Genomic DNA, 27,152 nt, shown 5'->3' on the forward strand with positions numbered 1-27,152 from the left:
TTTCCCCAGCATTCCGAGAAACAGCAAAAACCAGCATGTCAAAAATACTTTATTTTCGGGCATATTAGGAAATTTAAGTCACTGATTTTGGAAAATTCTTAAATGTATATATTTGAAGATCTATTTATTGAATTGGCTGAATGCATATTGTAATCTTTATTAAATCTTACTTTTCCCAGTATGCCGGGAATGGACCAAACACCAACATTAAGAAAACTGGTATCCCTCGAGTTTTAAAGCATGCCAGCCATGGGGAATGCAAACTGACCCAGGGATGTAGTCTAGACCTTTCTCATAGAATTGTGTTTTTATGAATAATTTTCCTTATTTTTGGTCATCAGGGTTCATACTCATTTTCGCAAAAAAATTTCTCTTGACAATTCCAGGTTTTCCAGTCAAATTTTCAAGAAATTCCAGGTAATTTTTAAATCCAAAATTTAATATACATTAATCATAAAATTATTTGAATCAATTAATTACAATTGTTTTATCATATAATTGTAGATTATTAATTATTAAATTTTTTTTCAATATGCACATGTATGCTTTTTGAATAGACCTGATGGAAAAATGGAACATAATCAAAGAATTCAAGATTTCACTTTTCCGCAATGTCAGTGTACTTTACTGCACATCAACTCCAGTCACATATTGCCATGAATATCAGTGTCTGGAAACATTGCTTTAAAAATTTCTCCAACATCCTTGAATCCATCATAGGATGAGTGGGACATCACTAATTTCAATACCCACAAGATTCAAGACTTCACTGTTGTTTCCTTTGTGATATAATTAGTCAAAGATGTGGTTAGTTTTGTTACATCACAATTCTTTGCAGTTGGCTTACACTCCACACTCACGTTAGCACCACAACCGAAAATTTACTAATATGAGGTTGTTTACAAAACTCTTCTAACTTCATATGCTTCGCTTGGCTCTGAATAGCTTGTCTGTCCATGTTGCTCAAAGCCGACATGACCTCTTTATACAGGTCAATTTCGACTGCTTCAATCCAATCGGCACTGAAGATTCAAGTTTTTATCAGCCCATTCTAGATTGGAAACAGTTTTCTTACCACTCATCATTTTAAAATAAAATATATATATAAATCATAATATACACATGCTTCATCTGGAGTCGCTAACTAACGTGAACCTACGAAATTATCGCAACCAAGCTTTCCTAATACTTTTTATGCACGTCTACGATGCACAGTCAGGATAGGTTTTCAGAAACACTGTATGCACTTATGACAAAGTCAGCACAAGTCACTTCTCCGAAGATTTACAAAATTCTAATTTCACCTCTGCAGTTTCTATGGTGTGCCCCCCCCCCCTTCTGTGCTCTATTGCAGGATTTATGGATTATCAATATTAATGATGGTTACGTTCTCGATTTCTCTTTGTAAAGATAAAAAAATGTGGTTTTTTCATTATTTGCCAAATATTTCTGTTCATAACTAAAAAAGTAATGAGTAAGTTGGGTAGTGGCTGTGTATAATTGATATGAACAACAGGTTGATTAGCCTCCATGTGAACGAATTTTGAAGGTCGTCATTAGAGGACGCGTGGGAGCCAATTGGAAATAATTTGTGTTTTTCAATGTGCAGAGTGAGGACATTCTTTTTTTGAACTGCAAGTTTTGAATGCGAAGTTATGGCGCCTAAAATAAATTCATTTTGGGAAGGCTATGTTGTAGCACTTTTCCACGCGAAGTTCAGCTTCAGTGCAATCATAAAACAGTGCAAGGATCATGGACTTTCAATAAGTAAAGGTGGAATTAACATCATTAGATGGAGAAGTGATTTGGCATTCCATGTAAGAAATCTCCCACAAAGGCTGTTCCGAAGCGAACCTGTCCTAAGGTCACATCAGCCATAGAACAGGTCGTCAGGCGTTTCGCACTACAGGAAAAACCACCAACGCAAAGAACTATGGCCAGAAAGGTAGGAGTAAGCCACGCAACCATATCCCAACTCATTAAAGGCAAATTGCAGTTATGGAAAGTGCGGAAAGCTCAAGGACACCTGCTAACCCATAGAACGAAAAAGGAATGCACGAAAGTTCTATGAAAATTACCTGGCAGGTAAAACAAGTGGAAATTTGTGGCTTCCCTAGATGAAGCCTGGGTCTACCTTTCAGACAGCAATAAAATTCGAGCCATCACTTATCGTCTTGTTCATTATAAGGGTCGACCAGAGCGGGTTAGACAATGTAAGGAAGCATTTCCAAAGGGATTCATGGTGGTAGTAGGATACTCATACAGAGGAAAGCTCATGATCCGGAAAATCGGAAAAAATACAAACGTTAATGCAGCCTACTTCCAGCAATTGGTAATGACACAAATTTTCACCAAAGACATACCCACCTTTGTACGAAACTGATACAAACCAGATTCACATCCACATGGACAAGGCGTCAAGCCATACAGCTAAAAGCTCATGAGCTTTTTATGAACGGATGGCAAAATCCACAGGAGTCAAAGTTATCTCAATGAACCATGTCCCCGTCAAGTCTCCAGATGCAAGTCCGATGGATTTTTGTGGCTTTGAACTATTTAAAGGGGCACTTGCAAACCGTCGTCCAAGCACAATCAGCGATCTATGGAAAATATGCAAGGAGGAGTGGGACAGAATTCCCCTCCCACAGCTTCAGAGAAGTCTCCTTCATTGGAAATTACGATGTCGTGCCATTGTTCGAGAACAGGGTGGCCATATAGAACACAAGTGCTGGTGGAGACATGGATTTTCCTAGGTGAATTTTATTTTCAAAATCGTTCACACGGAGACTAATCAACCTGTAAAATGAATCAAACATAAAATAATATTTCATTACTTTGTCACACATGCTTAATTTTTTACGCTTAAGAGCATTTATTGTGATGTGACAAAATAAGCAATGTGCAACATTTCGGAATTATGAAAGTGACAGAAATGTTTCACATATTAAGAGTCAAATCAGCTATTCATACATTTACCCAATTGAGATACTCCCTCAGAGTCTCTGCGATTTTGATTTCCCAATTTTTGTTCGGGTCCCGACATGGGTTAAGCAAATCAGCATATCTTGCATCATCGGGAAAGCGGCTTGAACACGTGGATGATTGAGACATATCAATGATTTACATACACACCTAATGTAATAATTAAAAAAAAACTGATTGAAATACACAAATTAAACGCTATGACATAACACATTCATTAATAAACAGGTATCAAATTTTTCCACTGTCATCCAGATGCGAAACCATTGCCACATATTGAACTGACTTTTTCGTAGTGAACAAAAATTTTATAAATAAGATCGGTATCCGAACTGCTGGGCAAGAATCCAGTGAGCTTTCCTCTTGTTCTACTGATATATTCAGAGCAGGGCTTGACAAATCCCAGGCACCAGGTCGTCATGGCGATGGAAAAAATTTGTATTGGGACCTAAATTTTTTCTTGTGTGATCAATAAATTGGGATTTAAAGATACATTAAATTTTCAGAATTTATGTCAGCATGACTACTAACACGGAAATGGATTTTCACTGAGTTTAAAAAAAATTATCAAAGACCTTGACTTCTAAAAATTTTGGCTGCCGCCTAAACTTTTCTTTAATTTGTGAAGCCCTGATTAAGAGCAGTTTCAACATCATAGACACCAGGGCAAAAGCAATGTTCTTCAACACTTAGCTAGAAATAACCATCAATGAATTTCCTACTCATTCTTAAAAATCATCAGCACCAAATCTTTTTCCTGCGCTAGCCTCATGGAATTTGATAGAATGGGAGAGACACCTACTGGAAAGCAGGGCCATCTTAAGAGCATCATGGGCCCCCGAGCCAAGTGTCTGAGGCCCTACCTCGTAAATTCTAGAAAATTTCAACTGGCTTTCATTTTTGTGAGACCCCTGGCCATCGAAGCACCAGGGGAGTGTTTTTATCAGCTGCAGACTTCTATACCACGCTAGCCAATGGGAGTTCAACCTCCAAGAAAAAATGAATATGATTATGATAACTATGACCAAAACAGCTTTATACAATGCTGTATTCCTTTTGAGTACTTTTTTTTGGCAAGTTCCTAACCGGAAGGCTGGCGCTTTTTTTATCTGGTGCTTTATTGGTGCTGAGGTTGCCATTTCTTTTTTCCTTCTACACCAAAACCGTGACTTACGTCACAGAACAATCTTAGGAAAATATTTTTCCGTGTAGAAAATTTTTATCGCAGAACATTTCCAATCGTGTGAAGGCCTGTTGCAGAGCAATGCAAAACATTCTGCTTTGAGGACATTTTCAATTTTATCAATGATTTTATGCAAAAATGTGTACAGGAGGTTTGAAACGAGTACACATCCGTTCATCAATAATTAGCATTTTGCTGAAGCTTCCCCCCTCCCCACTTCCAAATTGCTAAAGGAATTTTTTATCAAGCTTAAACATGGCGTGATTGAGATTCTACACCAATTTGTATGCGTAAATTTTAAATTCATTTAAAAAAAAGTCTTATATGGTCCCGCCCCTTTCTAAGGGAATGGTGGAAATCGCCAGCGATAGAGCCAGGGCCTTGTTCAACTCAAAAGGAAAAGTACCAAATCTCATCAGGTAGGAGGCCCCTTATCAGGGACAAAAGACCCTTGGGATATACTTGGGATTTCTACGGGAGGAGCTGCTCTGCACTTTTTCCCCCCCAGCATATTCTACTTAAAAACTTCATTTTTTCCTCTCCCCCTCTATTTTTCCTCATGGTCTACCCTAAAATATATCCTAGTAATACAAAGAGAACTTAATTAAGAATCACCACTCTAATGCATCAAGACTGCCCTCCATACAGAAACCTTTCTGGCACAGAGTTTTTGATAGACCCACCTGAACCAAGGCACCCATAAACGGGTTTTGATCTCCCACCCATATGGGCTAGATACCTATCATGCATTTTACGGGGAAGGGGGTGTATAAATTGATATTGTTAAGGGACGAAAAATGTCCGAATCCGGCTGTAGGCTCTATATCAAGTGCAATACATCATTCCTACTCCCGTATATGATTCCAGAGCTGATTAACTAATGGTTCATCAACCCATAAGGACCGAAAGTAGGTCAATTTTGATCAAAATACTAATAATGGTAGCTCTTAATATAATTCTCATTTTTTACATACATATAACACAAACGGGTTGTACAAATTAATCAACTCAATAATTACCTTTCACAAGATTTAGGAGATAAAAAATACCAAAACAATTTTTCTGTTTACATAAACAATAACGGACGCACTCTAGGCCTTACACAAACTTGGCCACCATCAAACTGCACGTGCACATCAAACTAACACAGCAACACAGTTTCAAATAACTCACAGCGTTGGACGATCCACGAATCTATAAAATAATAGCTCAATGATGTGCAAAATAATTTATTTGACTACTTTTAGTTAAATCATAACCGTTGATCTAGCGGAGTGGCCATGTCAACATCTTCAAACAGTTTTTGTTTACGATACGGTGGCAACAAATATGCTTTGACATTCCGCTGACCATATAGTATCCATTTCTCTAGTGATCACCCCGTGCTTGTTCTTCAATGTGATGGTGGTGATGATTTTGACAATGAAGCCTAATTTTTCTTTAATCTCTGCCATGCCAACTTTTTTCCTTTCATGAAATTGAATTTGCTATACTTCAATTCACATTACAGCTCCGTTTCTCATCCATCAACACGGCTCAGGATCATAGGCGGAGATGATAGACTTGGAAGTCTGGGGGGGGGGGGGCACGATGATGATGATGATGTCAATTCATATATACATTTATACATCAGATCAGTCGACTCCACCTTTGGCGCTGGGGGGAGGGGACAATGCCCCCGACGCCTCCCCGTATCTCCGCCCATGCTCAGGATCCCGAGAAGGGTGAAAGATCATGCCTTCAAACAGCTAAATAATATGGTCTGAGTACAAAATATGGTTTGATACCCCATGCCTGTAAAATTTGTTGCCCTCTCCCACTGAGCTATAAGTAAATCCTTTCCTTAAGCCTGGTTTTCCCAGAAACAGGTTTCTACAGCGCGTGCAGCGTGAAAACTCTGATTGGTCAAAAAAAACCTGAATTTCAAGTTTTTAATCAATTAGCGTTTTCACGCTGCACACGGCGCAGAAGTTCTATTTCTAGGAAAATTCGACTTTAAAGCCGGGTTTTCCTAGGAGCAGGTTTCCTATGTCGCGCGCAACGTGATTCGCCCAGCGCGACACGCAGTTCACTCACCAATAAGAAAAGCAGCATGACTGTTTTCCTACAGAGTGCAATACGCCTAACGACAGCGCTTTACGTCGGGCGTGATTGGCCGATTGCTTCTGGAGGAGTCAAATGCGTCTTGCGCAGCGCGTTTTGCCGATGTTCCCTTCATTCTTTGTGTTTTCTTTCTCTTCCCTTCAAATTGGAGCATGAAGACGACAGAGTAACTAATGCCGAGGCCATATACTATAATATAGCTGCCCTGATCTGATGCGCCACGCTAGGGAAACACAAACGCGTAGCGTAATTCTGTAACACGCTTCTGCCTGCATGAAATGGTCTAATTCGGTTCACGCGGCGCAAGAAATCTATTCCTAGGAGCAGGTTACCTGCACCGTGAAAACGCTGATTAGTTAAAAAACGTGAATTTCAGGTTTTTAACCAATCAGCTTTTTCACGCTGAGCGTACCGTAGGAAACCTTTTCCTAGGAGCAGGCTTTCTCCTGCGCGTCCAGCGTGGAAACTGTGATTGGTCAAAAAAAACCCGAATTTCAAGTTTTTAACCAATCAGCGTTTTCACGCTGCATAGAGTGCAAAAGTTTTTCTTCTAGGAATACCCGGCTTTATAGCTCAGTGCCCCCTCTTGACATATCTGCTTCAATTTTAAAGCTGGTTAAAAAACTGACTCAAAGCATCTTTGTCCTAGATTCACTGGCCATAATTTTTGCAATGTTCCATATTTTTCCAAACAAAACATTTTTAAAGCACAAAAAAACCAATTAATCTCATTCGCCAATTAATTATAATGAAAATTTAAAACCAATCATTGAAATTTCTTATCATTTCAAACTTTTATCATTTAATTTTTTTTTCTTTTGATTTTGAATGTTTCGATCTGATTACACAGGTTCTGCGTCTTCAGGGTCAGTTGCTGCTCGATCAATCTATTTTTAACAAGAGTGGAAGCGATATGCAAAAAAAAAAAACTTCCTTACTGCCACTTGCCATGTTGTTTATTTAACAGCTTCAAATTTTGCTCAGTAGACTAGGTGGCTGTATAAAATATCAATATCTATAGCTGTGAATCATGAAGGAGATCAAATTAACGAGAGATTTCTTCTTGTGGTCCATGTCAGTGATGTATCTAGCGGCGTTCAGTTCTATTTACCATCAAATCCCGGGTATGTAATGCATGTGGTGTGAACATTGAAGTGTAATGATTTCATACAAATGTATAGGGTGCCTCAAAATTACGCTATAATCACTGAAGGGGGTGAACAAATCTCAAGTAAACCATTGACACGCTACCGCTGAGGTGCTAGAAAAGACGTGATACAGCAATCACGTACAATTAATCAAAATTCCCAAAGGTATACCACTCTTTCGCGACTATTTTTTTTTTTTTTTTTTTTTTGTCGCCAGACCCTATTTGGCGCTATCTACTAGGATTACAGGTGGGAAGATAGAAACACCCAATACATAGATGTATTGGGTATTTAGGCACCAGAGAGGATGATTGTTGGATAAAAAAAAGAATAGATTAAAAGGTATTGTATGCCCATACTGAGTTGGCCTCTGACCTTGATGCGTGAAGGGAGGGTTCATTTTCCAAGGAGCGGAAATGGAGGAGAAAAACTCACTAAAAAAAGACGCCAACGAAAAATACCAACCTGCTTTTTCCTGCGACCTTCTTACCGAGAAGATAAATGGAATCGCGTGTGATGTTTCATGATGTAGCTAGAGCACCAACTCAGCATGGGCGTGCAATATACCATATATTGAGAATTAAAGAAATAGGAACAGCTATAGCATAGTACCCTTTTGGCGATGTCTTGATTTTTTATCTTTAGCGAGGGGAAAACAAAAGCATGATGAGAAGTCCTCAATAAAATGGAGTCATGCTTTCGAACGTCTCTTTCGCCAATGATAAAAAATCACTGAAAAGAAATAATAATATAGCTGTTAAGACTGTTTAAATGGTGATAAAAAAACTAATAAAAACAGTTAAACAGTATTCTTAGATTAGGTTACTTCTTAATATATGGTATACCTTTCTGTCGCCAAGTTTCAGCTGCATCAAAACAGTGATATGCTGCCGAAATCATCCTCTCTGTTGTTTTCAAACCTTATTTGTTGTGTGTATCATTACACTGGTAATTCTAGCAAATACTGCCAAATTGGTTCTGTGATTTAAAAAAATTGTCGCCAAACAGCAGTATACCATGCGTTGGGAATATACCTTAGATTAAATAAGGGATCAAGATTGAAAATTAAATATGCTTAGACCAGATATATTATTAAAAATAATTGAAAACAAGGATTTTTTTTAAAATATAAATAATGCAATGGTCAGGGCAGAAAAAACTCCGGGTTTGGTCAAAAACAGTCTTTGGATTTAATAAAGTCATTATTGTGGCATTTAAATTGTAACAGCTAGTACCCAAAAAATTAGTGAAAATAGAAGTATATAAAATAAACAACCTGAGAGGATCCAAATGCAGTCCTGAGAGCAAATGAGACAGTCGAATCCCGTTTTAATGAATACCGTTATAGCAAAAATCTCGTTTTAACCAACACTTTTCCAATCCCCCAGATAAGTTAACAGGGACAATGCAAATATCTGGAATTCTTTCATAACAAAATTTCGTTTTAACGAAGTGATTTCTCCGGTCTCTTGGAGTTTGTTATACTGTGATTCGACTGTATTCAAACTACAAAAAAATAATAACCAGCAACAAACTGAGAACACAGTATGTATGTACAATACATAACAAACAAAAAAAGGCTCAAAATGCTAATGGACTTAATTAATTAAAACTTCAAATGCCATGCTATATACAAAAGCCTATTATTACGAGTAACCTCACCTTCAGATGATAATCAACAGTAAAAAAGAAATGGCAACCCCTTGAAGGCTAAGGAAATAATAATGGACAGAGAAAGAAAGAAAAAAAAACACCAGCAGTCTAGAATGGAAATACCAAAAATGTTGCCAAAGAAAAGGGATTATAAGGCATTATCTAGTGTTTTTTTTCATCGGAGTTCAGTCTGCTCGTCGACCAACATGTACCAAAAATCTCTTTCTTCTATTTCCATGTAATAAATAACCTGAAAAAGAAAGCGTGAGTTAATTCAGTCTATTTCCAAAACAATGAGACATCCACCAGCTCTTGCGTCACCATATCCTCATTTTTCTTTGCAAAAATAAAAAATCCCTCGGCCCTCGCAATCCTAGGCTGACTATGTTCACTTGACTGAAATACAGGAAGTAAGTATATCATAAATGTTTAAATTGTCTATTGCTGCCAAATATGTCAAGAATGAGTAGGGTGACCATACGTCCCGTATTTCCCGGGACAGTCCCGGTATTTTCTGTTTTTTGGCTGTCCCAACTTTTTGGCAAAAGTGTCCCGGTTTTTCCCGTATTTTGCACGAAGCCTACTTGAATTTTTATTCTTTATTGAAGTCAAAGATTGATATTATTTTTCAACTTATAAATTAAATTATGATAATTACAACTATAAATGAGAATATTAATCTCCCACATTTGTCTTAGCGAACGTTTTTTTTCGTGGAATTCATTTTAATCCACTGCAATTAGCAGTAATGCTGCATTCCCCGCCATTGTGATTTTTCCGTTATTTCAACAATATTTGGCAATTTTGTTCGGTTTTGGTGTCATTTTTGGCGATAATTGGCTATGTCCTGTATTTTCCCGTATTTTGAATCCTAATTTCCCGTATTTCTCTCGAGAAAATATGGTCACCCTAAGAATGAGTGAAGTTGCTAATTATTGCTAAAATTGACAATTAAAGTGCTACTGAAAATCACAGTGGATTAAAACAAATTATACAAAAAAAAACAAATTATACAAACAACAATTATACAAATATGCAAGATAAATATTCATGTTTATAGTTGTGATTATCATAATACAATTTATAAGTTTTAAAATAATTATATATTTTTTTTTTATTGTAGTAGAGAAGAATAAAAATTCGAGTGGGTTTTGGTGTAAAATACAGAAAAATAGACATGTTATAAGAAAAGGCAAGGTGGCCATTAATTAAGGAAAATATGGGAATGTCTTGAGGGAGAAACAGGTTCTGTGGTTACCATATGCAAAAATCCCCATTTCTCCCTTTTATTTGTATGACCTCTTTTTTTGGCAGCGAAACATTTTATCACATGAGAAACTAAAGATTTTACAGGAGTAGGAAATCAGACCTGCATATTTTCCACATTTAAATCACTAAATAAGTTTTTCAGATTCATTCTTGCTATCAAAATTACTTAGATGGGATTTGTGTCGATATTATTTTAGTGCCATCCCATTTTTCTTTTGAACTTACCTTTTGTGGTTTATTTATAGGTTTATATGGTGATAATGGAATTTTACCTGCCAGAGCAGTTGTTACTCTTGGTAAGATTGTCAAGTTTCTCGTCATTTCATTTACTTGTTGATTAACATGGTATTATTTTACAATTTGTGATAGTGTATATTGCAACAATTACTGTTTTCAGAGACGGATTAAGGTCAGTTGACACACTGGGTGCAGAAGAAAATATTGAGATTCCCTTTTGAATTAGAAAAAAAGTGTAAATTTTGGATTTTGCACACTGAGCAACGGTGGGGCACTGGTTGGATGCAACAACGGTGGATGCAACGGTGGGGCACTGGCCCACCGTTAAATCCACCTCTCTTTGTTTTAGTCTCTGATACCAGTGGTTCTCAAGAACGCTAGGAAAAACTGAAAACAAGCACCACTCTAACAACATAAATATGTTAGGGCCATGCATATACATAGTCCTACACTCACAAAATACGTTCCAACGTTTACTGATTTGTTAGAAATTCTGCAGAGGAACAATTATGAGGTGCATGTTTGGTTAAGTGGTAACAGTGGTTCCTCAAAGTATGTACTGCAACGCCTAGAAGCAAGGCAACCTTCATGGGGGTAGACGAGCATCTTACACCACATCACTCGGGCGTAACATAACTTCATAAAAATACTGGAAATTGCAATCCATATGAAATATTGCCAATTATCTGCAAGAAAAATTTTAACTTTAAAGGTAATTAAAGTTTCTAATTGTTTAACCACAAACATTGTCAAAATAAGTAAAATTATCATAAGAAAAATTGTCAGAGACAAATAAGGTTACCAACTATCACTAAAATTGCTAAAAAAAGGTTAGTGACGGGAAAGAGGGGCTACTGGAAGTTGCACAATAGGTTAAAATGGAACTCACTAAAAACACGTGTTTGACAAATTATGAGCTAAATATACTTATAAGACTATAAATAATTATGATAATTGGAGTCATAATTATCATAATATAATTTCTAAGTAATGAAAATAATACGAGTCCTTGATTTAAGCAAAGAATAAAAAATTCAAATAGACTGCGTTGAAAATACCGAGGGGAAAAAGGACATTTTATGTAATTGTAGGTATGATCAAAATTATGGAAATGTCCCATAAAATACAGATCATATGGTCACCTTATATATTCCAGTTTCTGTCTGCTAGCATCAAAAATGCAGCATATTTGGTTCATAGACTGAAAAGGTTGTACACCCTTGGTTCCAGGGCTAATGGTGTGCTCATTTGTGTACCTTTTTGCACTCTACATAAGCGTTTATATCTAAATATTTTGGTGCTAAAATTTAGTTTTCCTTACATTAGTTTTAAAAGAATGTTTTTTATTCATCATAGCTCCTTCAACAATTCCTCTCTCTGATCTTTGAAATTTTAAATGATTTCTAGTATCTGTTAGTACATTACCATTTATTTCATTATGTTTTGCAAAATTTTAAGTGTTACCAATATTTTTGTAATTACAGAAGCAGAACCAGAGATCATCCAGAAAAAGGCCAAAGAGATTCCATCGTTGCTGTGGCTTGCACCGGCTCTTGGTGTTGATGTCGCTTTCATGATGGACATTTGTGCTCTTGTCGGGATACTCATATCCTTTGGCTGCATGATATGGGGCCGTATGAGAGACATGACTAATTTTACTCTCCTTTGGATGTTGTACTTTTCTTTATATCAAGTTAGTATTCAGAAGTCTTATCTCTTTTAAACATTGGACAGAAAAAAACATTTAATACTCAAACTTATGTTGGAATGATCAGAACTTGACATGCAATGTCAAGGGTTCCTACAACTTAGAAAGTCAGGAGAAAAAATGTGGTCAGGAATCAGATAAAGGTCAGAAAAATTTCTCAGCACTGCAATATTTCTTCAAGAGATTGTAGAAAACTATGATGTACACACATTCTCGTAATCACTTGTATTTATTAATTTAGTTTAGTTTCTTTTCCATATTTACAGTACCATGTTGCTTTCTACTGAGTGATATTTTTCATGTCCTCAATTTTATCTATAACCTTTCTTTTTTCAATTGATTAAATTTTTTTCCCATTTTAGAATATTTCACAAATTTTTTTGCATACTTAAAAATCACATTACTAAATTACCCGGGCTGCAACTGGGGGGGGGGGGAGGCAGGACCAGAAGCTGGGGGGGGTGTGCTGAATCCACACTTTAACTGCTCCTTTTACATTCCACAGGCACGTCAAAATGCATGCTTGCCTTGGCTGACACAGTATCTCATTGCTGCCCTGCTCAATCTAGTCTTGCACACGTGATCTAGGAATAAAAAAATACTTTGTAGTTCTATGCCTTTCTCAGTTTAATTCATCAAACTGCATTTAATTTAGAACTTGAAAATAATTTTTTATTTAATTTTAATGAAGTAGCTTTTAATTTAGAAGTTATAGTATAGCTATATGAGAATGAATACGAAATCAATCAAGATTGCGGTAGAAGAAAAACCCTCTAAGCTAGACTTATCTGAATGAACTTGATGAAACAGATGGGACCTTAAGAGGTATAGAAACAAGGTTCAACACTTCAATTAATTCTTAGAGTCCAGATATTTAAAAATTGCTTTGAATCTATAATTCTTATTTGCTGGCTAATGCGGTAATCAAAAAAAATAAAAATTCATCTCCAAATTAAACAGTTGAATATTCCAGTACTATCATTCACACACATTGTTTTGGATAAAAGAGGTAACATTTGCTGTGTGACCTAATCAAATGCAAATCTTGATATGATGCTTTTTAAAAAAAAATCTTCTATATAAATTCAACTTTTGGAAGAGTTAATAAGCATGAATACTGTATCAATTTCATTTTTTAGAAAATATTTGGCAATTCGATAGTCAAGGAAATCTTTCAGTCAAAAGTTATAGTAACCCTGAATGTGCAGTTTTTTTGCTATAGACTTTTAGTAATCTTAATATCTTCAGTGAATGAAAAGTTTTTTATTTAAATGGAAAAATTCCAAAAAGTTACAAATTAGTTGGAATTTCTCTTCTGATTTGTGTATTAAAAGCCTAATAGACTTTTGATTAATGAGCTGAAATTTCTAATTTGAATAGATAACTTTAAATAGCATTATTGCAGTTTATCAATCTGCTGTAGGCCTCCTAGCCTATTCGTGTGAACTTTGAAGGTTTTTCTTTCAATATGGTATATATCATTGGAAGATCCCAAAATTAAAAAATTATAATTTTTTTTTTGCAACAAATCAACAGCCGCTATGCGGTCATATAGGCATCATGCTTGGCTCTCATCATGAGGATCCATGTTTGAATCCCCCCATGAGCAGCACTGGGGTCAGCTGAAGTTAATATTGTGAAAAATTAAGTTTTAATGCTTTCAGACCTGCCAACTCTCCCGATTTTTTATCCTTTCTCCCGCTCTCCGAATTTGTTAAAATTTCTACAGATTTTGGCAGAAAATTAATTTTACCCAAGCTTTCACGTTGTGGCGTCAATGATTACCGTCATTGTTAGGGAGAACACCCATAGAGGACAGCCGTGGCTGTCCATCGAGTTCCATCGAGCAGTCTTAAAAACAGTCTCTGTGACCGCATTTAAGCAACTGGCAAAGATGCGACTTCGTTTTCGTAGCGTTTATCTGCAATCATTTATCATGGGCATGACCTTGGTTGCTGAAATTCCTGTATAATCGTTATTGTATTCCATTAACAGCGATGCGGTAAACACGTTTTTTCATCTGCAGCTTTGTAATTTGAATTTTTTTAAATTGTTTCTTCCGATTACATGTCTTCAGAAAGAAAATATAAAACTTTAAACTATATAAAGCTTTTAAGAGTTCATATACCCAAGATAGAATTACTGATAGCATTCACGAAAGCATCCACTTATATTTTATGAACAGTATGTAGATGTGATTTCTCTATTCTGCATGGAAAGACTGACATGGAATTATATTCTGCTTAAGAGCAATGCCAAACCTGCCTTGGGGGGGGGGGGAAATGTAACTTTTTCTTAATTGATTTTTTAAAAAAATCGAATGTTTTTTTTTGTTTTTTTTTGTGAATTTTTTTTCTGATCGAGTCTATGAGTGCCACCAGGAGGGCTCCACCCCCCCCCCCCCGGGAGAATCTCCGGATTTCTAGTAGATTTCGAAAGTTGACACATCTGTGCTTGCCAATTTAAGGCTTAAGTATTAGTAGTATAAATCAACAAATGGGTTAAACACTTTCTTTTCATCTATGTATTACAAGCAAATTTTTAATTAAAACAATCTATTTTATTGCCCTTCAAATTCTACATCTATAAAATATCTGCCTTGTCTCAAGCTTGAAGGTGAATGAAAGCCATTTTTATATAGAAAATTCTTTAAATACTTTTTCATTTTTATTCTAGATGGCACTCTTCTTTTTTTGTTGCATTCCATCGCAAACACGGGATACTTATTGAAATTTTTTTTCAGGTAGGTCAGACTTTCATGTGGTTCCAGTGGTAAGTTATGCGTATATAGTTTATACACAAATAAAACTTAAGTTATTTTGTTGATGTTAATATTCATATTTGGATTTCTCAATCTCTTGTATGAATTACAACCATTAAAATGGTAGTGATATATTCATGCAATAAATAATTATCTAAGTCAGTGTTTCCCCCAAAGTGGGCAATATTGGTCCCTGCGGGGTGTAGCAGCTATGGGTTTAGTATAGGATCCTATGAGTGAACTTGAGAAAGACATTTTTTGGAAAAAGGGGGGGGGGTGATATATCAAACAAAAAGTTTGGGAAGCTGCGATCTAAATGAAAAAATAAATTCTGTTATGCTGAAAACTTATAATTTTTCAATTCTACTTCAGAATTGTTTTGAACTGAGAAATTTATATGCTCATGATACACGAAGGAAAAACTTTTCTGGATATTATGCAGAGGGGTGAATTCAGAAAGAGAGTTTTCAGTCTCCTCTGGCAGTCAAACCTCAGTCCTCATACAGTCAGGGCAAATTTGCTGCCGTATATACCATGAACGACATGAAATTTTGTTTTCCTTCCCCCCCCCCCCATGCATTGGGGTATGATATGCTAAAGTATAGACTACAGTATAGCTACAATAGAGAGAGAAATATTGGACATAATATCCCGAAAAGTCTCTTTCCTTCATGTATCATGGGTTGAGAAAAATCTTTGTACTGTTGCCACCTGGGTGCCATTTGCTGCAGTTAAGTGAGGCTGCAAGATCTATACTTCTACTCGTCATGTCACAGTCCATGGAATATAAAAAGAAAGCAAAGTCACATGTCTCTCATAGTGTATACGATAATGTACTTGTTGGTACAAATTAGACCAGACATTACAATGCCTGAATTGCAAGAAGACTAGGGAGCGATTTCCGCAGAGACAGCAAACTTTTCTTCCTGAATTCGTCTCAGCATAATACAAAAAAAAAAAAAAAACTGTTTTAGAACTGTTTATGAATAAAAATGTCTGCATGCATAAACAATATCCTTATGTTGTAGAAAAGAAAAATGTGAAAGTTTGAGAAATGTATTTGTATTTCACCTTAAAACTTGAATTCATAATGACATTTATTTACTGCTTTCTCATGATACATGTACTTGTAATTCATATTGCTTTACATTTTTGCAGGGATATCTTGTTACTAGAAGCTGGGTTTATTACGATTTTAGTAGCTCCTTTAGGAATTCTACAAAGCATAATTCATACTGCTTCAATATCATCCTTGCCATATCGACCCCATGATACTGTAACCTTATGGCTTATTCGCTGGCTCTTGTTTCGTCTCATGTTTGCATCTGGAGTTGTCAAGTTGACTAGCATGTGTCCAACATGGTGGGGCTTAACAGGTAAGTCAACTAAATATAAATACAGTTGGGGACCTTGATTAACTAAATCTTGAGTTCAAGACAATTTTCATAAATTCAAAAAGACACATAAAATAGGTACCTTGCATTGTGACAAACTAGTTAATAGAATGCCGCAGCTTTTAACGAGCTGTGGGGTAGAAACTGTTTCAGAAGTGGGCGCTATCGAAAACTTTCAATGAAAAAGAAATTAATAAAATTTAAAAAAAAAAATTTTTACACATTCGTACACACACACAGATATACATTTGAAAGAAGCCAATTAATATTTCTATCAATATTGAGGTTAAAAATACTAAACACATAAGAACCTCAATATAACGAATTAAACTTTCTGTCCTTTCTGATTCCTTAAATCTGGATTTAACTATATTTGTAGTTTTCATTTTTGTCAATTTTAATTGTGTGATCTGTATTTTAACAAAAATTAACAACTTTTATACCATTTGAATCTAAGGTGCCAAAAGCAGCAGTTTCTATCTTGCTATCAAAAAAATTTGAGTTGTTTTTCTATGTGTATGTTCAAACATTCTAATTTTTACAAGATATACAGAAGACTGGATGTTGTGAAGATATTTATTATTTGAGATGTTAATTTTTTAAGGAAGGAAAAAACTCATCTCTGCCTCTACCGGGAGTCGAACCCGGGTCCCTCGATTGCCGGACGAGTGCTCTGGCCACTAAGCTACAGAGGAAATTTTTCCTTAAAAAATTAACATCTCAAATAATAAATATCTTCACAACATCCAGTCTTCTGTATATCTTGTATTAACAAGTGGAGAGCGACATTCATGTCATATTCTAATTTTTGTTATAGCTTTGCACTACCATTTTGAGAGCCAGTGCATCCCTACACCACTTGCATGGTACGCACATCACATTCCACAGTGGCTTCTGAAATTGGGTGTGGTAGGAACATATGTGATAGAAATCGGTATTCCACTACTCTTCTTTATTCCTATTCGTTCATTACGGATATTCAGCTTTTATAGCCAGGTATGTATTATTTATACAGCTAGACTTCTCTGTAATGTCAAGGGCTGGTCACCCACTGGAAGCTACTATGAGTGCAAAGAGGTCGCGTGTATGTGCAACACAGCTATAATAGTCTCACACATACATTTGACTTGTTTCGCTCCTAATAGCTTCCAGTCAATGACCGGTCTAACAATTTTATCCTTTTAGCCTTATTCACTAAACAAGCTTGCTTGTTATTATGTTACCTTGCTCATAAGTCCATTTTTATTCAGTCCATTCGAAGGAAGTTATATCAAGTATATTTTAACTATAATTTGTTATTGATTTTTTTTGAATCTTCCCTCCCTTGTGCTTTGATTTATTTAATGTTTGATATCGTTATTATTTACTTAATTAATCAAATAATAATTATTTTTCACCATAGGTTCTATTCCAGTTGATGATTATTTTGACAGGGAATTACAACTTCTTCAATTTATTAACAATCACATTATGCATCGCTTTGGTTGACGATGAATTCCTTCTTAATCTGGTTGGTCGATCATTACCAGGTGAATATTTTATGATATGAAGTTAATTTGTATTTCATTGTTTATTTTGTGTGATGGATTTGTTCTTACTGTAGTTTTTGGAGGATCAGCTATTAATGTACAATCTGCATCTTGGGAAAATTGCTGAAGAAACAAAAAATTTTATAGAATTTTAAATTCTGTACTAATTTTAATTCTACACTTGTTGCAGAAATTAAAGTAGATTCTCTTAATTTTTGAACTGAAACTTTGAACAAATTATTTCAGGAGTTTGAACACCAGACAGCTGTTTCGGTCGCTCATTTTCAGTCAAAACTGCATTCTTTTTGTAGATTACATCAACGAAATGTATAGGTTGTTTGATAAGCAAAGTTAAGAAAAATATATTTACTTTTTTCGGGAAAAATTTCTTTTCTATTTTTCAACATAAAACTCCCTCACTCGCTCCCACAATCTTCCAATTTCTAAATCTCGTCAGAAAAATTTGTTTTCTCTAAATCTTCAAAACAATCAACTACAGCTGCAGTGACTCAGACCATTAGATAAAATCTTTCCACAAAGTCACCTTTTTGAATTTAAGAACACTGAAAATACCTGCAGGGAATCGTGTGGAAAATATGGCTGATAATAGATAGGTGAAAAGCCCAATTCATGGAATTTGGTCATTGCATTGGTGTATTGGTGTGGTGGAGCACTGTGTGTAGAAAAATAACTTATTTTTTCCTTTTCCATCTTGGCCGTTTTATCCACCACAGCTGTTCCTTCAAAGTCAATCTAATTAGCCTTCATGTATGTAAAATGAGAGTGTTGTAATAAAAATATCAGACTTTTTTGTTCATGATTGGACTTTTTTTGTCAGGAACCAAAATTAATCTAATAAGGAAATATCCTGTGTGATGGGGTCAGAGTTACTTTAGCCAGGTTTGCTATAGCTGGGTGTATACTTATGACAAATTGCATCTTCCAGATTTTTCATACCAAATATAATTTTCATAACTGTCTTCCTTATGCAACAGGTGGAAAGAGTTCTTCTGGTGGTTCTGGATTTCAATTCACCAAGTTTGTTGTTGTTCAAATAGCCAAAGGTATTGTCTACGGAGGTCTAGCCTATTGGACTGTTAATTTTTTCTCCCTTCAAGTAAAACCTGATTGGACTATACACTCATCTATCAGTAAGTTGTCAGTTTTAAAAGATGTCATGTTTTATAAATGTATTTTAGCCAATTATTGGTTGTATTTCTTGCTCTCAATTACTGTATACCATTGTAGATACATATTATTTTCTTGTTGCAATGTGCGTGTGAATCTTATACATAAATGTGAAAGTATGTATGTTTGTTTTTTATGCAAATCTACAATGTTAGACTGATCGTAGCCAACTTTTGTATATATATTAAACAGGACTGGAATTGAACCATGGACTACTTTAAAGGTCCTTCAAAGCTGGGCAAATACCCTAATTGAGCGAAAAACCATTGGGCAACAATGGTTCCTGTGCCCCAATAATCCCTTTCGGAATGTTTACTTTGATTACCGCGATTCTCTAGTAATGCGTTTCAGAAATACACATGCCTTTACAATGGTTTGTCACTTTTTATTCTGCCAGTATTATGTATAACCGTTTATTCCTTTATAATGGTATGTCACTTTTTCAATCCTCCCAGTAATTGAAGAAAACCTGGCAAGCGCTAGGTATTTCTGCTAGTAAACTAAAATACAATGTACAAAAAGCTTGATACTAAGCAGAGATGAAGTACGGAGAGAAAATTCACATGCCTTTGTGGGGAATCTAACCACCAACATCTTGCAGCCAGGCGAGTGCCCAAACGTGAGCCAATCTTCCTATTAAAAAGTCTATCACAGAGAGCAACAGGCCTGCACAGTACAATTATTCAATCATTACACTTCACTTATAGTTAGAAAAAATATATGGCAGATGGTGCAGCACTACACATAACAAACGTTAAACCATAATAAACTTCACAGTAGGTTCACAACACGTACATGTGCATTCCGGCATGCACCAATTCGTTAGAAATTCCATAGAGGAATGTGTATGAGGTGCATGTATGGTTAAGTAGTAGTAGTCCAGGCGAGTGCTCTACCATTAACCTAATACTAACGGAAGAAACTGATAAAACTGCATGTTAACTGCCTATATGTCTACGTTTCTGAGACATAGAGTGAGTTTTCTAGAGTTAAACTACAGAGGACAGACATTTTCTTCCCTTGGAGAATATATGAACACCAAACAGGACCACTCATAAGCAGCCCCCTAGCTCAGCTAATAGCTGTTAATGACAATAGATCCCAGAATTTTTTATGAACAGTTTTTGGAAATTGACGTTTCTCTCTATATTTCAGCATTGGGGGGGGGGGAACTATTGTCATCAAGAGCTATTAGCTGAGCTAGGCTCCATGCACAGTCCTGTTTAGTGTTCATGTATGCTCTTCAAGAAGAAAGAAAAAAGTCTCTAGTTCAGTGGTAAAGCACTTGCCCGGACTGCGAGTGGTTGGTGGTTCGGTTCTCCACAGAAGCATGCGAATTTTTTTTACGAACTTCATCTTTGTTTGGTATCCAGTCTTTTATACTTTGTATGAACAGTGGAGAGTGACCTCACACATTTCTTTCTGCAATTAAACCCTTTAAGCAGTTCTTAAAATTTTCCTGATCCGCATTAGAATTGCCACACTGTAACTCACTAAACTTTCTAGAAATTGCCACTTATTTTCAGGAAGAATTAAGTTTTCCGATTGCGAACTCGTAAATGCTTCTCTCCTTCCCCCCCCCCCCCCCCAAACTAGAAAATTAACTCTGCCCCCATCACTTTTATTTCCCTCACTGATACAAAGACACCTGCCATGAAATGCCTGACTTTCTAATAAGAGGATTTTTATTTTTTGAAAAAAAAATTGTTTGGTATTATTTATACTAAACGTATTTCCTTACTGTGCTGAAAGAAAGGAAAAAACCGTCTCTTCCTTTCTCTTTCAGGGTATGGTGATTTAAATAAAAAAATTTAAATTTTGTTATTCCCCCTTTACATAACTTTAATCATATTCAAGTAAAAGTCCTAGTATATTAAGCATGTTATTTATTTGCGGTGACGTTCATGATTAAAAGAAATCTAGATCTTTGGGGTAATTATAGATCATCTAAACTTAATCCCTAGATACAGTGCAGAAAGAAAGCTGTTCTATTTCTAGATTTTATGCATGGAAAAAAATCCAGAAGAATTGGACTTGAAATTGTATATGTAAAGTGAAAGTCTGAAGTTTACTTGTTTTTTTTTACCAAAACTCATTAAATGTGTGAAAAAATAAAACTGTGTAAATTATTAAGCAACATCATGCCAAGTTAGAAACACGTAATAAATGCATTCATCAGTTGCGCAAGAAATCATCTTGTCAACAGAATGTTTTTCATGTAGTTGATGCTGAATGACCCTTTGGTTGTACATCGAGTGAATCTCGAGAAACACTGCACCATATGTGATTGTGATACTGAATCGCCACTACAATGTGGGGGGGGGGGGAAATGTCAGGGGCGTAGCCAGAAATTTTGTTCGGTGGGTACCGCTTTCATTTCGAGGGGGGAACCAAAGTGATAGAACAATAGATTTGGTCATCTTTTCCCCTTTTTTCTGTCATTTTCTCACACATCGGGGGCAGGGGGTGGCAGACCCCCCCAAGTCCCCCCTCCCCCTCGCTATGCCCTTAAGGGCTGTCATAAATAGAATTTCTCTACAAGAGAAATGTTAATCCATGTAGTTTAATTGTGCTCTACAACTTTTCATGTTACATAAACACAGAATTTTGGTGTTAATATTTTTTGCTTGTAGTTTGGTAATTATTCATCAATGCTGAATTACATTTGAGAGATTGCATTTTTAATGATCACCAACATTTATTTTAATTAATAAGCAGTCAGTTTATTTATATCAAAATTTTCGATTTTTTTTTTTAATCATGATTTTTTATATCCTGTTCTCTCTCCTTCTGTTATCTAACTTTTAACAAAGGCTGGCTGTGCCCAGTTGCAGTTAATCGATTGGTGGTGGGGGAGATGGAAAACATGTTTGACCACAAAAACAACTTTTAACACTTATTTGGGCTTGTCAATGCCAAAATAGAAGCACTTTAAGAACCAAAGATATTCCAGTGTGACAAAAATGAAGCAGATCAAGTTTAATTAATAAAGTAGCTCAGGCTTGCCGCTTTAAGAGTTGAGATACATTTCAGCTGTTCAGAATTGGTTCTGAGCATTTAGCAAGAAATTTCTGACACATATTTGTTTGTATTCTACAGACAAATATGTTAGAGAACAATTACATAAAAGGTGATGTGCTTACATTGACTTTTTATGCCAAGAAATATAGTTGGTCCCCCCCCCCCCCCAAATGAAATTACACACAATTCACAATATTTTTATTTATTTATAGGCTTTACTCCCGCCCAGTTTCAAAAGGCATTGTCAGCCATATTGCCAGTCACCATTGGCATAGGACTAGTTTCTTTAACAGCTAACATTTTGTTGGCTCTATACAGGTAAATACAAATTATGTAATAATTTCCTTCACCTTTATTCTCACATTCTCATAATGATAGCTACAGTGACTGTTTTTTATTACCTTTTTTTATCTTAATTTTTTTTTATTTAATCCTTCAGTTGAATCAAATGCTTGTTCCTTATCCAAAAAAAGTTGTTTGCTGTGCCTTTTTGATGCTTGTGCTGTTTTTGTGGTTTCCACACCCCTGCTCTTTAGTTATTCAAGAATTCTTAGTTTAATCATGTAATCATCTTTAATCAGTTAGAAAGAGGCAACTTTGCACAGAAAAGCCAAAATCTGGGTGTTGAGCAACATTAGTGTTAGTAGGCCATTGTTTTTTTAATGTACCGACCCCCCCTATTCTTTTAGATGTAGAAATGCAGTTGATAAAAATATTTTTTATCCAACTTGGGGTGCTCTTGAGCTCTAGAGACTGTGCTGGTGTGTGTGTGTGTGGTAAGTGTTCAATTTTATGTGTTTGGAAATTTTTTTTTTCCTTGCATAAAAATTTTGTTATAAGTGACAGTGAATATATAAACATATTCTTTATTTGTGGAATTCATTAATACTCTTGATCACAGCCAATAATTTAATTTTGTCCTCTTGATAAATTATTTGATGGCTCATATTAAAATTTCTATGCAATTACAATGAATGGACATAAATGTGTGTTTTTATGTGTGTTGTTTTTTATGTATTGTTATTTGAAGACACCATGACAAAAGCAAACTCTGGTGAGAGTTTAATTTCATGCATTCAGTGTCTCATAATCATGGAAATTTTAAATTCTGGAATGTGTCTCTGTTCAATAACTTTTTTCTTCCATTTTAGGAGTTTTAAACAGAATGGTGTATTCCAAAAGATATTTTCATTGATAGGAACAGTATGTGTCAGTGCTGCTGCTCTTTGGTTGTTCATTATCAGCTTGGTAGGTAGTTTGTTGAAGCATTGTAAACAGTTTTTGTATATATTACTGCCAAAGCCTAGCCTGAAATTGTCCAATTTGCAACGGGCCAACAACTTTGTGAATTGGCTAATTTGTTAAATATTGACCCAGCCAGTTCGCAAAGTGGCCGGTGATCCCTGGCCACAGTCTGGTAAAAAAAAGACAAGATTCAGACTTATCGTTAAGTTGGCGTATTTTTCCCATGATAATTATGTCCACGTTTTATATCCACAGCAACCCATCAAACCACAGTCACGATGCAGTAATAATTTTTCCCCAAAAATTTGGCAGAAAAACTAGATATACTTATTTTTATAGTTTTTCTCTCAAATTTCACTTTTTTTCTCGTCACATGGAGCTAATCCAGTGCAGCTGCTATATATAGGCATGTATCACATGTTGATGATTAAAAAATGGATTTAGCTCCTACCAGGCTGTCTTACATTAACACATCAAACTTTGGCCAGGGATCTCTGGCCACTTTGTGAAATGGCTGGCCAAAGTCTGAATCATTTCTGCAATTCAGACTTTGGCCAATTCATGTAGTGGCTGCACTTCAGACTTTGGCAGTAACATATATTTTGTTACTTATTGTATTACAAGATGATAAATGGCAATAAACACAGGATCTTTCAAAAACTATCTATATAAATTCGTGAATTTGTTGGAAAAGCACAAGCAGGTTTATTCAAAACAATCAATTCTTATCACTACAAGAACATTAAAAAAATGCTTTGCAAGGTTTTATGATCATGGATGACAATGGCATAATGTAAAACAGTGGAATCGCTAATTCCAAAAAGGGCTGATCTCCAAAAATTAAAATTGTTCACAAGACACAAAAAACTAAATTTCTATTCAACTTATTCAAGCAATTTTTTTTTATTACGACCACACTGTAGTCAGTAATTTCAGCAAAAAACTGTTCAAATAAGTTGAACGGTTCACCAGAATTTTTTTCAGTGTGTTTTTTTTTATCTCATGAAAAAGTTTGAGCTTCTTTTGATACCTCAAAATGTTATGAGCAGAGGTCGGATTACAAACTTTAGTGAATTGCAAGCATATCCACATCTTGACCACGACATAGTAGTTAAACAAGCATTTTTGGGCTTTCATCTCATTGCCATTTTATGGTGGATAATATATTTAACATTTCTTGAGTAAGTTGTAGTTATTTGTTTAATTACGTCATTTTTGTCATGTTTCTATGAATTATGAAATCATGCAATGCTAATTAAGTTATCATTTCGCCCTGAATGGCTATTATTCCCATTCTGCAAGAAAATTTTAGTTGGATGAGTACAGTGTCATTAATTTTCTATTTTTAAGTATTTTTTTCCTCTTTGCCACATAAAATTCCATTGCTTCAGGAATATTCATGTAAATTTTCAAGTCATTCTGACAATGGATCTTCTACAGTGTTTTAAATCAGAACTTTAATTATAATCACCCTGTATATCATAAATCATCACTAATTAATCTGTATTATTTATTCTTCATTAAATGCATTATAATCACTTAATTTTTATCATAGTTTTTGTAAAATAGCTTTCTAATTAAATATACTTTAGTTTAACTGGAGGAAAAAAAAAAAAAGATTAAACAATTTTTTTTAATTATATGGTTAATAACATTAAGAATTTTCAAACATAAAGTAATTCATTAAGCAAAAAATAATAATTAAATTGCAAAAAATGGTTTTTACTAAAATACAAGAAATATTTAGAGATTAATTAATATGTGGATAGTGTTAATTACATTAATGAACATTTTATTTCAATCAATTGTTAGTAGTCATTCTGATTTTTCAGAAATGTTATTGTTTTTAATGTTAATTCTATTTAAACCAAAAAAACCTGGTTTTTTCACCAACCCTGATTATCATTATGCTAATTGCTTGGTTGTTTCTCGATCCAACTTTTTTAAATTAACAGTAATAATAATGATTAGTCGAAGAAATTCCTTTTCGACTAATGATAACCTTAACATCCCTTGGCTAAGTCTTATAAAAGTCTCTGTTGAATTTATTTTAATTTTTTTAATCAAAGTTATCTATAAATTGAATTTTGATGTATTAAAATTAGAGTTTCCTTCTAATGCTATTTAGATTGATGTTTGTTAGTGTAACGTTTAGTTTAAGAGAAAAAAAAATTCATTTGTTCTTGATTCACATATTTTTCAGAACCATGAAAGTGGAAGAGTTGTATAATGGTGAATTCTGATTATTACCAACTAATGGTTGACTTTTGTATATGTTTAGGTGCCCCATGCATCCTTAGATCCTCGTGTTCAGCGCAGTCTCTGGCCAGTGGTACAGGAATGGTACAATAATGTTCAATATTATCATGTTGCCAATCCTTATGGTTTGTTTAGAAGGTAGATCTCTATATTTGTTTCTTTGGACAGTTTTCTCTTTCTCTTTAGTAATGATTCAGAAAAAGTTCTTATCAAACACTGAAATACTCATATATCGTGATATGAAATCAACAAACACAATTGTAATGTACGCCTTGCATTCGAAACTCATAGACTGATCAAACTTATTCGGTTTATCGGTAAGACCCATGATTTACCAAACCAAGATGGTTAAAAGCCAGGAAACTGAGAACATTTACAAGCATTTCTAGACTTATGCCAGTTTGTTTCTGCAAATAATTGCTTTAACCCCTAAAGCAGCAATTAGAAATCACTACCCCCTCCCCCCTCAAAATGCCCTATCTTTTTTTTAATAAAAGTAGGTTTTCTTCCGATTTTCAGCAGGTGCAAACTAAAGGATATAGGGAAGAGTTTTCCATTGAGAAATCATTTTTACAAAATAGCTGGGCTTGTCAATATTAAAATAAGAGGCTTTTATGAAGGTGAGATATCTCATCATTGCCAGTTAAAGGTCTTCTGTTAAAAGATATGGAGTTCCCCTTCACTTCTTGACACATGAGCTGGGATTTGTCTGGTCTATCTTTCAGGTCTTCCGACCTTTGTTGTAATGTATGCATACACAAATTGTATTGATATACTATTGGCAAAACTGATTAAAAGTAACTTGTATCACTTTACCCTGGTGGTATTCATTCTACAAGTGATGTAATAGGTATGATAAATATAATAGTGTTTAATGTGTTAATATTTAAATATAATTCATTTCAATTTAACAGTGTGAACACTGTATTTTTGGTTTTTGTAATATTTAAATTGCACAAAAATATGCCTCTTCATATGAATGAGAAAAATAATCTTCTTTCCTTCCCTTGATCGCAAGCATCAACAAGCACGTAATTCAGCAGCCTACTAAGCTTGTCATCTGTAAATATTTAAGGGTTATGTAAAATTAATGTTGATTTGATCTACTGACATCATCACCGATACTATCAGTTATAAATCAAATTTCTCACATGAAAGGGAAGAAGTTGTGTGTACATAAAATAGCCATTTGTTTACAATTAATTATTTTATCCAATTGAAAAATTTCATAATGTCTTTCGTATTTAATAAAACTGTCACACACATAAAGTGATTTATGGAAAAATAAGTAAAATTTAGAATATTTGTATGTTTGCATAAGCATACACAGTAATACCTCAGGTAATGAATGCCTTTACTATCAAATTTTTTGGCTAACAATGATTTTTTTTTTTTTTGTAACATTTTTCTGCTTTGGTTAACAAATATTTTTTATATAGATGCATGTGCTAACATAGAACAGCCGTGTCTTG

General features: G+C 34.9%; 2 protein-coding genes across 6 annotated transcripts in view; one reads left to right on the forward strand and one right to left on the reverse strand.

Annotated features, from left to right (window-relative positions):
* The window catches only part of LOC149078352 (condensin-2 complex subunit H2-like), a 47,718-nt gene extending 42,242 nt beyond the window's left edge, over positions 1-5,476 (reverse strand). For 2 of the 5 annotated variants that reach the window (XM_089242000.1, XM_089242002.1), the window contains exons 1-2: positions 5,185-5,304; positions 2,971-3,132 (exon numbers count right to left, since the gene is read on the reverse strand). In XM_089242000.1, the coding sequence (XP_089098126.1) occupies positions 2,971-3,111 (141 nt within the window). In that variant the 5' untranslated portion in view covers positions 3,112-3,132; positions 5,185-5,304. Of the gene's footprint in view, positions 1-2,970; positions 3,133-5,184 lie in introns of all 5 variants that reach the window. The other 3 variants (XM_089242001.1, XM_089242003.1, XM_089241999.1) reach the window with 3 other exon arrangements.
* A 1,649-nt stretch (positions 5,477-7,125) lies between these two features.
* Positions 7,126-27,152, forward strand: part of LOC149078353 (lipase maturation factor 2-like) — a 30,647-nt gene continuing 10,620 nt past the window's right edge. The window contains exons 1-11 of the mRNA XM_089242004.1: positions 7,126-7,392; positions 10,584-10,634; positions 12,060-12,268; positions 15,027-15,055; positions 16,203-16,420; positions 17,256-17,434; positions 17,841-17,967; positions 18,963-19,118; positions 22,389-22,494; positions 23,328-23,424; positions 25,703-25,818. Coding sequence (XP_089098130.1) covers positions 7,299-7,392; positions 10,584-10,634; positions 12,060-12,268; positions 15,027-15,055; positions 16,203-16,420; positions 17,256-17,434; positions 17,841-17,967; positions 18,963-19,118; positions 22,389-22,494; positions 23,328-23,424; positions 25,703-25,818 — 1,382 coding nt within the window. The 5' untranslated portion in view covers positions 7,126-7,298. The remainder of the gene's footprint in view (positions 7,393-10,583; positions 10,635-12,059; positions 12,269-15,026; positions 15,056-16,202; positions 16,421-17,255; positions 17,435-17,840; positions 17,968-18,962; positions 19,119-22,388; positions 22,495-23,327; positions 23,425-25,702; positions 25,819-27,152) is intronic.

The sequence above is a fragment of the Pholcus phalangioides genome, unplaced genomic scaffold, assembly GCF_987345545.1.
Source record: "Pholcus phalangioides strain wild (caught in Gottingen) unplaced genomic scaffold, Ppha-v1.0 ptg000014l_1, whole genome shotgun sequence".
NCBI classification, from domain to species: Eukaryota; Metazoa; Arthropoda; class Arachnida; order Araneae; family Pholcidae; genus Pholcus; species Pholcus phalangioides.